An 11714-nucleotide genomic window follows, 5' to 3' on the forward strand; every position below is an offset into this window, starting at 1 on the left:
ACCGCAGCCTTTTCCGGGGGGCGGGCCCGGCGACGGCGGCGCCCCGGCTCCTGCCCCGACAGGTGTGCGCCGCGCGCAGGAATGCGGCCTGCCTGACTCACCAGCGCCTCCTTCCCACCTGCCGCCCGCCCCATAAAGCGGTCCCCTCCCCGCGGCCGCCGCCCGCCGCCCGCCCTCCCTGCCACCCGCCCTCCGGGCAGTCCCGGGACAGTCCCGGCTCGCCCGCGCGGTGCAGCCGGAGCGGCCCAGCGGAGCCCAGCGCGGGGAGGGCGCGCGTCCGCGCCAAGGTAGGTCTGGCCTCCGACCGCGGCGGGCGCCGGGGGGGCCTGGGCACAGGGCGGGGGTGGGGGTGGGGGAGCCGGGGATCGCCGGGCTGCACCCCTCCTGCGCCTCCAGTGCCCCTGGCGGCCTGAGCTGGGCATCCATTCTGGGACTTTGGAGGAGAGGAGGAGAAAGTGAGTGCCCACCCCGCCCCGGCCAGCAACTCAGGGGACCCTGTTGGGAGGGCTGGGTGGCTTTTTGTTTCCTCAGCTCTTCCCTTCCTAAAGGCTGGCAGGCCTTGGCCCCATCCTGCCCCTGCCGGTGCCTGGCCTGCCAGGGTGTGCCCAGAGGGCAGCTGGGGGCAGAGGGGCAGTGGAGCTGGAGGAGGCTCTTGCCTTCAGACCTCTGAGCTAGAAGAGGGAGCAAGGAGAGAGGCCTGGGAGTCCGGTGAATGTTTGAGAGAAGGGGGCAGAGGTTAGGCAGTGGCTGGCAGGCCTCCTGGGCTGGGCCCCTCTGGGGGTTGCAAAAAAAGTAGAGGGAGCAGCCACCCGGAGGCAGAGATCGCCCTGTTCGCCTGGGCCGGGCCTGTTACGTGCGGCGCCATAGTCCTTGCGGAGTCTGGAGAGTCCCTGACTCTCCTCTTGGCCAAGCACATGCCTTCACTCCTCCCAAAGTCGCCTCAGGACACCCTTTCTCCAGGAAGCTCTCTTGACCTCATTCCGCAGCCCCGGGGGCTGTGCCCACCACTGAACCTCCTCCTGTGCTTGGCCCCTTCCTCACCCGCTCAGCCTCTGGGCGGCCCTCTGGCTGTGGTGCAGGGCCTTCCAAGGACTTCTGATAGCAGGGCTTGGGCTCTTCCTCACCTCACCGTGGCCTTGCCACACTCTGAAGCCAAGGATCTGACTGAGCTGGAAGTGAAGGCTGAGGGTCTCCATCCTGGGCGCTGAGAGAAGAGAGCGAGCTGGATGACAGCAGGGAAGCGGTGCCTGTCTCCTTGGCCCTGATTTCCGTGGGTGATAGAGCAGCCAAGGGGCCAGGAGATGGGAAAGCAGGAGGGGTGGGGGCTGTGGTGGGCAGGTGCATATGTGCTAAGCAGGGGTCCCGTGGGATGGGGTGAAGCGTGGGTTCTGGGAGAGCTCCCAGGACTGGGACGGTTCCTAAAAAGCCCCAGCAGTCTGGTGGGGCCCACGGTGTCCTGGAGGGTGCGTGTCCTGAGTGCCTGGCCCAGCCTGTGGTCGCAACTTCCGATAAGCCCACAGTCTTAACCTTTATGTGAGATCTCGTTGTGTTTAACATTGACAGCTAGTTTGACAACTTTTTAAATATAAGCTGAGTCAGACAAGACATTCTTTTTTTTTTTAATTTTTTTTAACGTTTTATTTATTTTTGAGACAGAGAGAGACAGAGCATGAACAGGGGAGGGTCAGAGAGAGGGAGACACAGAATCTGAAACAGGCTCCAGGCTCTGAGCGGTCAGCACAGAGCCCGACACGGGGCTCGAACTCACGGACCGTGAGATCATGACCTGAGCCGAAGTCGGCCACTTAACCGACTGAGCCACCCAGGCGCCCCAGACAAGACATTCTTGAGTGCATAACTAACCCCCTAATGCCATCTTATGGCCTCTGAGGATAATGTGGAGGTTAAATGGGGTCTGGACTGCCCTGGTCCTGTGCGGGCTGCCTCACTACTGACTATGGAGAGAGTAAGCCTTGCAGCCTTCTGCCTCATATCCATTCCTCCTCTGGGAAATGGGGGTAATGCCATCACCCCCCACTGGGTTCCTGCACAAATTAAGTAGCAATCATGTCTGTGAAGCGCTGGGCACATGCCCGCTATGTGCCCAGCCTGTGGGCACGGGAAGGTGAGTAAAAGCTGAGCTCAGCCCTTTAGTTCCTGGACCTGTATGTGTAATGGTGCCCCAGGGAGGTCCAAGTCTGCAGCCTGTATTCCGTAGCATGTGGGTGTGGTACCTATGCCCCAAGGCTGCAGGAAAGTCATTTTCCCCAGGGAGCCTCCCCTTGGCTGGCTCAGGGCTCCCCTACCTCAGGCCCCTCCCCAGCTCCCTCCGCCTGTGGATGTGTTGGGACTGCCCTGCTCGTGGCCTCCTGGGAGCTGCATGCGTTAGAGGGAGGGAGGCAGTGCCTTCCTGCCCCCTTCCACAAGCTTCCCCAGCCCTCGGGGGGGAAACTTGCAGGGGAGGCCTTAGTTCCCCACACCCTGGAGCTGCCCCTGCCCCACAAGCCAAGGACTGGGGAAAGGTCCCAGGAGAAAGGGCCAGTGGGCATGTGGACACTGGCCCTGGAGAAAGAAGCCAGGGCCCTAAGGTCTGTCCTCAGCTCTGCCCGGCTCCTTCTCTTCCCGAGGCAGCAGGCCACCTATCTTTTAAAAGGTCTCTTGGGGCGCCTGGGTGGCTCAGTCGGTTGGGCGTCCGACTTCGGCTCAGGTCATGATCTCCCGGTCCGTGAGTTCGAGCCCCACGTCGGGCTCTGTGCTGACCGCTCAGAGCCTGGAGCCTGTTTCAGATTCTGTGTCTCCCTCTCTCTCTGACCTTCCCCCATTCATGCTCTGTCTCTCTCTGTCTCAAAAATGAATAAACGTTAAAAAAATTTTTTTTAATAAAAAAAAAATTAAAAAAAAGGTCTCAGGGATGCCAGTGCCCACCCCGAAGTTCACTGGTGAGCTGAGACAGTGTAATAGTGAGCCAGAGGCAGGCGGATTCCTGGGGAGTCTGGCACACTGTGTGTGTGTGTGTGTTTGTGTGTGTATAAGTGAGTGCGCAGGAGAGGCTTGTAATCTACTCCGGGTTAACTTCTGAAGGGGTGATATGCTCAGGGACCCCAACAACCCAACTCTGGAGCAGGCGGAGGTAGGAGCTGGGGCAGGGGACCCCACTTCTGATGGGCCCGCAGTCATTACAGAGCCTAGCTGAGTGCCACAAGCTCTCTCCTCCCCTCCGCAGGCCCCAGATACTGGAAGGGGCCCCTCTCCTCGTGGCCACACCGCCTTCATCAAAGGGCAAATAGGCCAAGACAGGGAGGGGGCAGGAAGGGAGGGCCAGGCCCTCAAGGGGTGGCGTCCCCGTTGGGTGAGACCAGACGCAGGCCCACTGGGATCTGAAAGCAAAGGCAGAGTAAACCCTGCCCTGCCCTCAATGAGATCAGCATAAGAGCCCGGGCCCTAGGGCAAGCTCGGAGCCCAGAGTCCTCAATGACGAGAGGATGGGCCCTCCCCGGGCAGGGTACAGGCCTGCAGGCCATCTGGTCACTCCAGAGATGGCAAGGAAGAGGACAGTGGAAGAGAAGAGTTGGGGGCCCTGGACCAGTGGCCTTTAACATCACTGAAGGTCTCAGGGCCTCGGTTTCCACGCCGGTGCAGTGAGGATTCTAGACCTCTGACGGGAGCCCAGTGAGCTGATGGCCGCGACCTGGGCTGTGAAAGCGTCATATGTCAGTTGTGGTTGTTACGCAGGAGGAAGAGGATGGCAGGGCTGCGTCCCAGCCCATGGACCAGCCTGCTGCTGGCAGCCCTACTGAGTGTCAGCTTCCCCGGGCAAATGGGTGAGTCTGGCACACCTCTCCAGCAGCCTTCTGGGCACGGGCATCCCTTTCAAGGTTGTCTCCCCCCCGACACTCACTTGGCCACTCAACGAACAACCACGGCCCATTTCGAGGGCTGGGGAGCGGTGAGCCTGAGCCATGCGGCCCAGAACACGGAGGGAGGAAGACTTGCTCTAGAAGAGAGAGAAGATGCCCACTTAGAGAACTGAGGCACTTGTAGGGTGTTCTTTTTAGGAATCGGGAGGAGAGGGGGACTGGTGAGTCGTCACCTGCCCTCTCTGAGTGCCTGCGGTCTGGAACCAGCTCCTACCGATGAAATTTGGCCTGTCGGAGGAGGCTGTGTTGATAGCCTGAAATAGACCGTGGCGGGAATATGGGCAAATGCTGCAAGGCAGGGCTCCTGCCTCCCCAGAGCCCCTGTTAAACACTGACAGTGCACCTTTGCCCGGATCCCAGGAGGCCAGTCACTGTGTGCCCTGGGCGCACACAGTAGGTCCTCACTGCGATTTTTAACTGAACAGAACCCAAGGGAATGCCCATAACCTTTGAGAAAACTCTGCAGTTTTCCTTCATTCGTTTACGAACAATTTGCTGGTGTGCCAGGCTTGGGCTAGCCATGGGGGACACAGCGACAAACAAGACAGACACAGTCCCCTTTACCCTGGAGGAGCTGGAGAGGGACAGCCAGGCCGTCCCTGCCAGGTGTGAGATCTGGCTCTGCCCTAAACTGGGCAGATCGGCTACCGGCTGGCCTCCATTTCCTCCTCTGTAAGATGAGAGACAGTCCCATCTCTCTTCGTTGAGGATGCACGTTGGGAAAGGGCTTGGTCACCGGTGAGGTTCATCTCAGCGGGTCTGCTCCCCTCTGCCCTCCAGCGAACCGCTGCAAGAAAGCCCAGGTGAAGAGCTGCACCGAGTGCATCCGCGTGGACAGGAACTGTGCCTACTGCACCGATGAGGTGAGCTGCTGTCACCCGCCTGCCCTCCTGAGCCCAGCACCGGCCCAGCCCCGTTCCCCAAAGTGCGCGCCCCACCCCGCTGGGCCCCACCCCTGGGCTCTGGCTGAGTCCACACTTGCCACACCCTCAGCCCAGCCCCAGGCCGGGGGCGGGTGTGGAACAGGCAAGGGTCAGGATAAGTCCAGGGTTGGGACAGCCAGGGGATGGGCACTGCCCCCCGTGACCTCATCTCCTTTGACCAGATCTTCAAGGAGCGGCGCTGCAACACCCAGGCAGAGCTGCTGGCTGCGGGGTGCCGGCAGGAGAGCGTGGTGGTCATGGAGAGCAGCTTCGAGATCACAGAGGTGCCCAGAGCGGGGGCTCAAGGGAGGTGGGCCCTCCATGCTCGAGGCGGGCTGTTCACAGGGGTCCGCTGTGTCCGCTGCTTGGGCTGAGAGGCTCCCCATCAGGTCTCCGGAGTGGCCCTCCAGCCAGCTGTCCCCCTCCCCTGGACACAGGAGACCCAGATCGACACCACCCTGCAGCGCAGCCAGGTGTCGCCCCAGAGGCTGCGGGTCCGGCTTCGGCCAGGCGGGGAGCAGCACTTTCAGCTGCTTGTGTTCGAGCCCAGCGAGAGCCCTGTGGACCTGTACATCCTCATGGACTTCTCTAACTCCATGTCTGACGATCTGGACAACCTCAAGCAGATGGGGGAGAAGCTGGGTATGGCTGGGCCAGTGTAGAGGACCGTGGGGCAGGGGAGAGAGAGGGTGGCCTCACCCAGCTGGCTGGGCACCTGCTCGGGAGGCCAGGGCTCAGGATAGCTGCTCCCACCCCACAAGGAAGGATAGGACATCTGAGCCCCCCACCAGGCATTTCCTCCTTGCCCATTCTCGGGGCCGGGGGTTGCCGCTAGACCCCACTAGCCAGTCGGGACTTCACAGAAGGCGCAGGCTGGGGGGGCAGCAGAGCCCTCTGGCCCTGACAAGGAGCACACCCATGGCCGTGAGGCTCAGGCTCACCCCAGCTCCGCAGCCAACTGGTCCAGTTCCCCCGCCACCCCTTCCGGCTTGCTCCACGCTCGAGTCCGGGCCCCCCGAATCCCGTCTCCCCTATCTGTGAACAGGGACAAGGGCTACTGTGAACATGAACTGATGTTCACATGCAAGGTATTGACAGGGGGTCGTTCTCCCCTCTTCCTCCTTCCCGAGCCAGCCCCCCACCCCCGCCCGGCCCCCTGCACTGATGTGGGGGTGTTGGGGCTCAGCTGCCCCCTCTTTTTCCTGTTGACATCCAGCTGAGGTCCTGAGGAAGCTCACCAACGACTACACTATTGGATTTGGCAAGTTTGTGGACAAAGTCAGCGTCCCTCAGACGGACATGAGGCCCGAGAAGTGAGTGACCGAATGGGCGGGGGTCCTGGCCACGGGGCCCGCCTCCTCTCCACCAGGGCGCTCTCCAGTGTTCTGGTTGAAGCAGGCCAAAGGGGCACTTCCAGGGAGGGTGGGCCCAGGGATATATGGGGTCTTCGCCCCTGACTCTGTCTCTGTCTCCCTCCACCTCTGCCCAGGCTGAAGGAGCCATGGCCCAACAGTGACCCTCCCTTCTCCTTCAAGAACGTCATCAGTCTGACAGAAGACTTGGCTGAGTTCAGGAACAAACTCCTAAAAGAGCGGATCTCGGGCAACCTGGACGCTCCTGAAGGAGGTTTTGATGCCATCCTGCAGGCGGCCGTGTGCACGGTGAGTGCCAGGGAGAGACCCGCCTGCCTAGACCAGGGTCGTGTTCTTCTGCAAGGGCGTGAGCTGCCCACTGGCGTGCTCTGGTGCCAGGCGGAGACCCCCATGCACGAAGACAAGCCCAGAGTCTCCGGGTGGCCCTCCATGACAAGCCGGGTGGAGATGTGCCGGGATCCAAGATCCCCCGGCCTGAGCAGTCATAGCCTGCTCTTGTATCAGCCAGCGAAGCAGACGTGAGCTCTGAGGTTCTGGAATCTTCCGTGCCCTGAAGCCAGCCTACCACCCATCTCCATGCGAATGCCAGTCTTCCAGGAGCCACAGTCTCCAACTGCACTGGGCAGCTGAAGAGGGCAGTTTTTATGTGCATATCAGTTTTTTTTTCAATCTTAAAAATAATACACCCATCTTATAAACAATGTGGGAAACAAAGGACAGAAATTGCCTACAGTGTCACCACTGTTGGCCATCCCGCCGACCATGTGATGTCTCACCGGCATATTTTGTTCCCTTTCCCTGATTTTATACAGCTGGAGTCGGTGTACTTATAATTCTGAAATTTGCTCTTTTTTTTTTTTTCTACTTCACGCTATCGTGAGCATTTCTGCTCGTAATACAGTTTTCCAAATCACCCCATATATTTTTCTAACAAACTGCCGTGCCCAGCTGTCATCTGTTTCGGCCGGCCTTTTCATGTAATATTGCGTGCGTACGTTTCCCGACGCAGTTGAAATTTTCTCGCCTGGTGGTTAGGAAGCTGGGAGAGCCGGCTGGATGAACCTGGCTCAGATCTTGCCTGGTGGCCGCTGTGTGGACAGATCCTGGCTGCATCTTTCTTGCTGTTTTCTGCTGCCCACCGCCGTCGCTCATGTGCTGTCTGTCACGTGATGATGGCATGCCGTGAATCCTGTGGTTTAGCTGAGCTCCTGTCGGGACCCACTTTCTCAGGCACGCATGATGTGGCAATGCATTATCTTCAGTAGGCAGCTTGCTCGAAGGGCCTCCCTTCTTTGTCCTTCCCAGAGGGACATCGGCTGGCGCCCCGACAGCACCCACCTGCTGGTGTTCTCCACGGAGTCTGCTTTCCACTATGAGGCTGACGGTGCTAATGTGCTGGCCGGCATCATGAGCCGCAATGACGAGGCATGCCACCTCGATGCCTCGGGTACCTATACCCAGTATAGGACGCAGGACTACCCGTCAGTGCCCACCCTGGTGCGCCTGCTTGCCAAACACAACATTATCCCCATCTTCGCCGTCACCAACTACTCCTACAGCTATTACGAGGTGCGGGGCCGAGGCCTCACTGGGCAAGAGCGGGGGCGGGAGGGGGGTCCACAGAACTTCTCAAACATTCCCTCCCCTCCCTCCCCCCTTCTCCTCCTTCCTTCCCGAAACTTTTGCCCCTCCCAAAGGGCCAAATGCATCCTGATGGAAATGGGAGGTCCCGTGCCCACCCGCCAACCCAACTCCCAAACAGGTAGGGGTGGGGAGGGCAGGCTCTAGAATACCCCAGGCCTTGGTTTCCCCATCTGCAAGGTGAGGATAAGCTCAAAGCTGTGGTCCAGATGCAATGAGCCAATACTTGCTGCGGGCTTAGCCCCGGGCTGGCATTGTCTCCCACAGAGGCTGCGGACGTACTTCCCGGTCTCCTCGCTGGGGGTGCTTCAGGAGGACTCCTCCAACATCGTGGACCTGCTGCAGGAAGCCTTTCAAGTGAGGGGCAGTGTGGGCTCCAGTCTGAGTCCTTCTGGGGCAGGGCTGGAGAGGGGCAGAATGGGCAATGGATGTCCCAAGGAAACGCTGAGGAACAGGACAGGCCAGGGAGGAAGGGTCTCTGCTGTTCCCTGAGGACGCTGAGGAGCCCGCCTTAGCCCGGCCCCAGGTTCCTGAGGGCTCTGACACCCGGAGCACCCTCTCTTCCACCTCAGTCCTCCATGCACGGTGGGTGGAGCTCGGCCAGGCCTTCCAGAGTGGGTGAGCCCAGGGTCCCCCACCCAGACCGTTGATTGCTTGCCCCTCCTTTAGCGCATTCGCTCCGACCTGGACATCCGGGCCCTGGAAAGCCCCCGGGGCCTGCGGACGGAGGTCACCTCCGAGATGTTCGAAAAGACGAATACTGGGTCCTTTCACATCCAGCGGGGGAAAGTGGTACGCCTCTGTGGGGCTTCGGGGCAGGGGAGGGTGGGCACAGGGACCCGTACTGGAGGGAGTGGTCTGCCTGAGCAGAGGTCAAGGGCGTAGCGTACAGGAGCACCTTGCTGGCCGTGTCGGTGGAGCATGCGGGGTCATGAGTTTGAGCCCCACGTTGGGCATAAAGATTACTGAGTTAAAAAAAAAAAAGTTTTTTAATAATAAAAGAAAAAGAGCGTGGCCTTCAGAATCAGACAGGCCTAGGTTCGAAGTCCCCTGAGTCAGCCACTCGGATGACTTTGGCACCTTCCTCACCCCGTCCCCATCTGCGGAGTCGGGATTAATCAGTACTGAGCTCAGAGCGTTGGTCAGATGAGTGAGCGGGCCATCTGTGCCTCTTGTCATCTTTGGTGCTGTTGTTGTCCCGACTGTGCCTAGAAGGAGCAGGTTTTTAGTCGTGAGGAGGGGCAGCAGGGAGCCGGGTACCAAGGTTCCAGGCACATCCCTGAAACTTGAGGGCTAAGAATCTTGGCACAGCCACTCCCTGCTTGTCCAGCCGCGTCTCCTCTGGCTGACGGTGGGGTCTCCGCAGGGCACCTACCAGGTGCAGCTGCGGGCTCTGGAAGAGCTGGATGGGACCCACGTGTGCCAGCTGGGAGAAGAGGACCAGAAGGGCAACATCCATCTCAAGCCCTCCTTCTCGGATGGCCTCAGGATGGACGTGGGCATCATCTGTGATGTGTGCCCCTGTGAGCTGGTACGATGTGGCCCCCCCAGGCGGGAGGGAAGCTCTGGCCGACTGCCGTGGGGCCCTGAGGAACGAAGCAGAGCCTCCGGTGGCCATAGCTGCCTTGCGGGGCGCCCGGAGGGGCAGAGGCAGCAGAAGCGTCTAGTGGCCCCGTTTCCCCAGTGGCGCTGTCACGCCTTGCCACAATCTCGTTCCAGCAAAAAGAAGTGCGTTCAGCTCACTGCAGCTACCACGGAGACTTCATGTGTGGACACTGTGTGTGTAATGAGGGCTGGTGAGTGTGTGGGGGCCAAGATGGCACCCGGGATGCCCTGGCCGCTGCAAGGCTCTGATGGGGGCGGGGGGGGGGGGGGGGGAACACACCGTGCATGCCCAGATGAAGAAGGTGGGATGGTGGGTCATAGAAAGGCTCAGAAAGGGGCAGGCCCGGTTGTGAAGTGAATTCAATCCAAAGCCCTTCAAAATGCATAGATACAAAGGATGTCTTTGCTTTTTTGGTTGTTTTTTTTTTTAATCTTTTTTTTTTAACGTTTATTTATTTTTGAGACAGAGAGAGACAGAGCATGAACGGGGGAGGGTCAGAGAGAGGGAGACACAGAATCTGAAACAGGCTCCAGGCTCTGAGCTGTCAGCACAGAGCCCGACGTGGGGCTCGAACTCACGGACCGTGAGATCATGACCTGAGCCGAAGTTGGCCGCTTAACCGACTGAGCCACCCAGGCGCCCCACAAAGGACGTCTTTGGGAAAAGATGCAAGAATCAGGACGGTGGTGGCCGGCAGGGCGTGGGGACTAGATGTTGGGGGACAGACACGAGGGGGACACTTTGTGCCTCTAGTATTCTGAACTACGCGCACGCATTACCTGATCAGAGACGAGGTCCTAAATAAGGGGTAGTGAGGGCTTTTAAGGCTTCAAGACACTGAACATGTCCATCGTGACTCAAGGAAGGGACACTGGGAGGGATTGAGACTGACATTTGAGTCTCAGCTGAGGTGCTGCTGTCTGTGCGTCTCTTAGGGCGTCAGTTTTCTCATCTGTAAAATGGAGGGGGGCGGGTAAAAGCCCCAGCCCTCCCTCCTCCCGGGCTGTGGGGAAGTGACTGACTCCTTCCTTAGGAGCGGCAACACGTGCAGCTGCCCCACCGGCTCACTGAGTGACATAAAGCCCTGTCTTCGCGAGGGCGAGGACAAGCCGTGCTCTGGGCGTGGCGAGTGCCAGTGCAGCCACTGCGTGTGCTACGGTGAAGGCCGCTATGAGGGTCCGTTTTGCGAGTATGACAACTTCCAGTGCCCCCGTGCCTCTGGGTTCCTCTGCAATGGTGAGCTCAGCAGCCCCGGCGGGGGGTTCGGGACAGCAAGGGTGACCTGGTGCCTGGGCCCTGACCTGCCCCTCACTGGCTCTCCCACCCAGACCCAGGTGGGAGGGCCAGGCCAGGAATCTGAATCCCCAAGTTTAGAGGCAGCCCCCCTCCGGGCTCTCTGAGTGCCTCCCCCAAGGCTACTCTCAACCTGGACCTCTCTCCCCTCTACAAACCCGATGCCCAAGGCCCCTGCCAGTGTGTTATCCCACTCATGGTCAAGACCACTCCCCCGAGGTCCTGTAGCCCATGCCCACCTCCATTCTCCACTCTCCCAACTCATGAGGGTGAGTCCCATCCAGCTGAATCCTCAGTGGTTGGCGGTACACGGCATGGAGGTCTTTCCTGTCTCGGAAGACAGAACATTTGTAGCGGGCAGGGCCGGGAGTTATGTGTCCAACATGGCCCCCCGAGGCTTCCAAGCAGGGGCCACAGAACCCAGACAGGGGCCACAGATAGGGTTGAGCGGTTGAATGGAGGAGGATCAATGAAAATCCAGGCACTAAATACTTTTTTTTCATATATATATACATTTTTTTCACATACATATATATATATATATATATATATATATATATATATTTCTTATGAGACAGAGAGAGAAAGGGAGGGGCAGAGAGAGAAAGAGAGTCTCAAGCAGGCCCCTCACCATCAGCGCAGAGCCCAATGCGGGGCTCAAACTCACAAACTGTGAGATCATGACCTGAGCCGAAATCAAGAGTCAGACGCTTAACCGACTGAGCCGCCCAGGCGCCCCATAGGCATCAAATACTTATTAAGCCTCAACTGTATACTTGTCACTGGGGGTCAAGCCCCTGCTTTTCTACCTTTGCTCCCTTTTTGATTTTGTCTGCCATTTCTCGTCTTCAGCTGTCCATCCCAAAGTGTGCTCAGAGACGTGAAAGAACCCTGTACATCTGGAGAAAGGCAGACATTTGGCACAGGCAGAGATTAAGAGAGCTGCTGGAGAAGGAGGCAG

The 11714-nt window shown here is 59.2% G+C and overlaps 1 protein-coding gene across 4 annotated transcripts in view; it reads left to right on the forward strand.

Annotated features, from left to right (window-relative positions):
• ITGB4 (integrin subunit beta 4) overlaps positions 1–11714 on the forward strand; it is a 29901-nt gene continuing 18187 nt past the window's right edge. For 2 of the 4 annotated variants that reach the window (XM_047832833.1, XM_047832834.1), the window contains exons 1-13: positions 1–287; positions 3733–3821; positions 4698–4780; positions 5023–5124; positions 5278–5482; positions 6057–6153; positions 6330–6501; positions 7519–7782; positions 8122–8211; positions 8524–8646; positions 9221–9385; positions 9574–9650; positions 10494–10696. In XM_047832833.1, the coding sequence (XP_047688789.1) occupies positions 3743–3821; positions 4698–4780; positions 5023–5124; positions 5278–5482; positions 6057–6153; positions 6330–6501; positions 7519–7782; positions 8122–8211; positions 8524–8646; positions 9221–9385; positions 9574–9650; positions 10494–10696 (1660 nt within the window). In that variant the 5' untranslated portion in view covers positions 1–287; positions 3733–3742. The remainder of the gene's footprint in view (positions 288–3732; positions 3822–4697; positions 4781–5022; positions 5125–5277; positions 5483–6056; positions 6154–6329; positions 6502–7518; positions 7783–8121; positions 8212–8523; positions 8647–9220; positions 9386–9573; positions 9651–10493; positions 10697–11714) is intronic. The other 2 variants (XM_047832835.1, XM_047832836.1) reach the window with 1 other exon arrangement.

This window comes from Prionailurus viverrinus, chromosome E1 (assembly GCF_022837055.1).
Source record: "Prionailurus viverrinus isolate Anna chromosome E1, UM_Priviv_1.0, whole genome shotgun sequence".
NCBI classification, from domain to species: domain Eukaryota; kingdom Metazoa; phylum Chordata; class Mammalia; order Carnivora; family Felidae; genus Prionailurus; species Prionailurus viverrinus.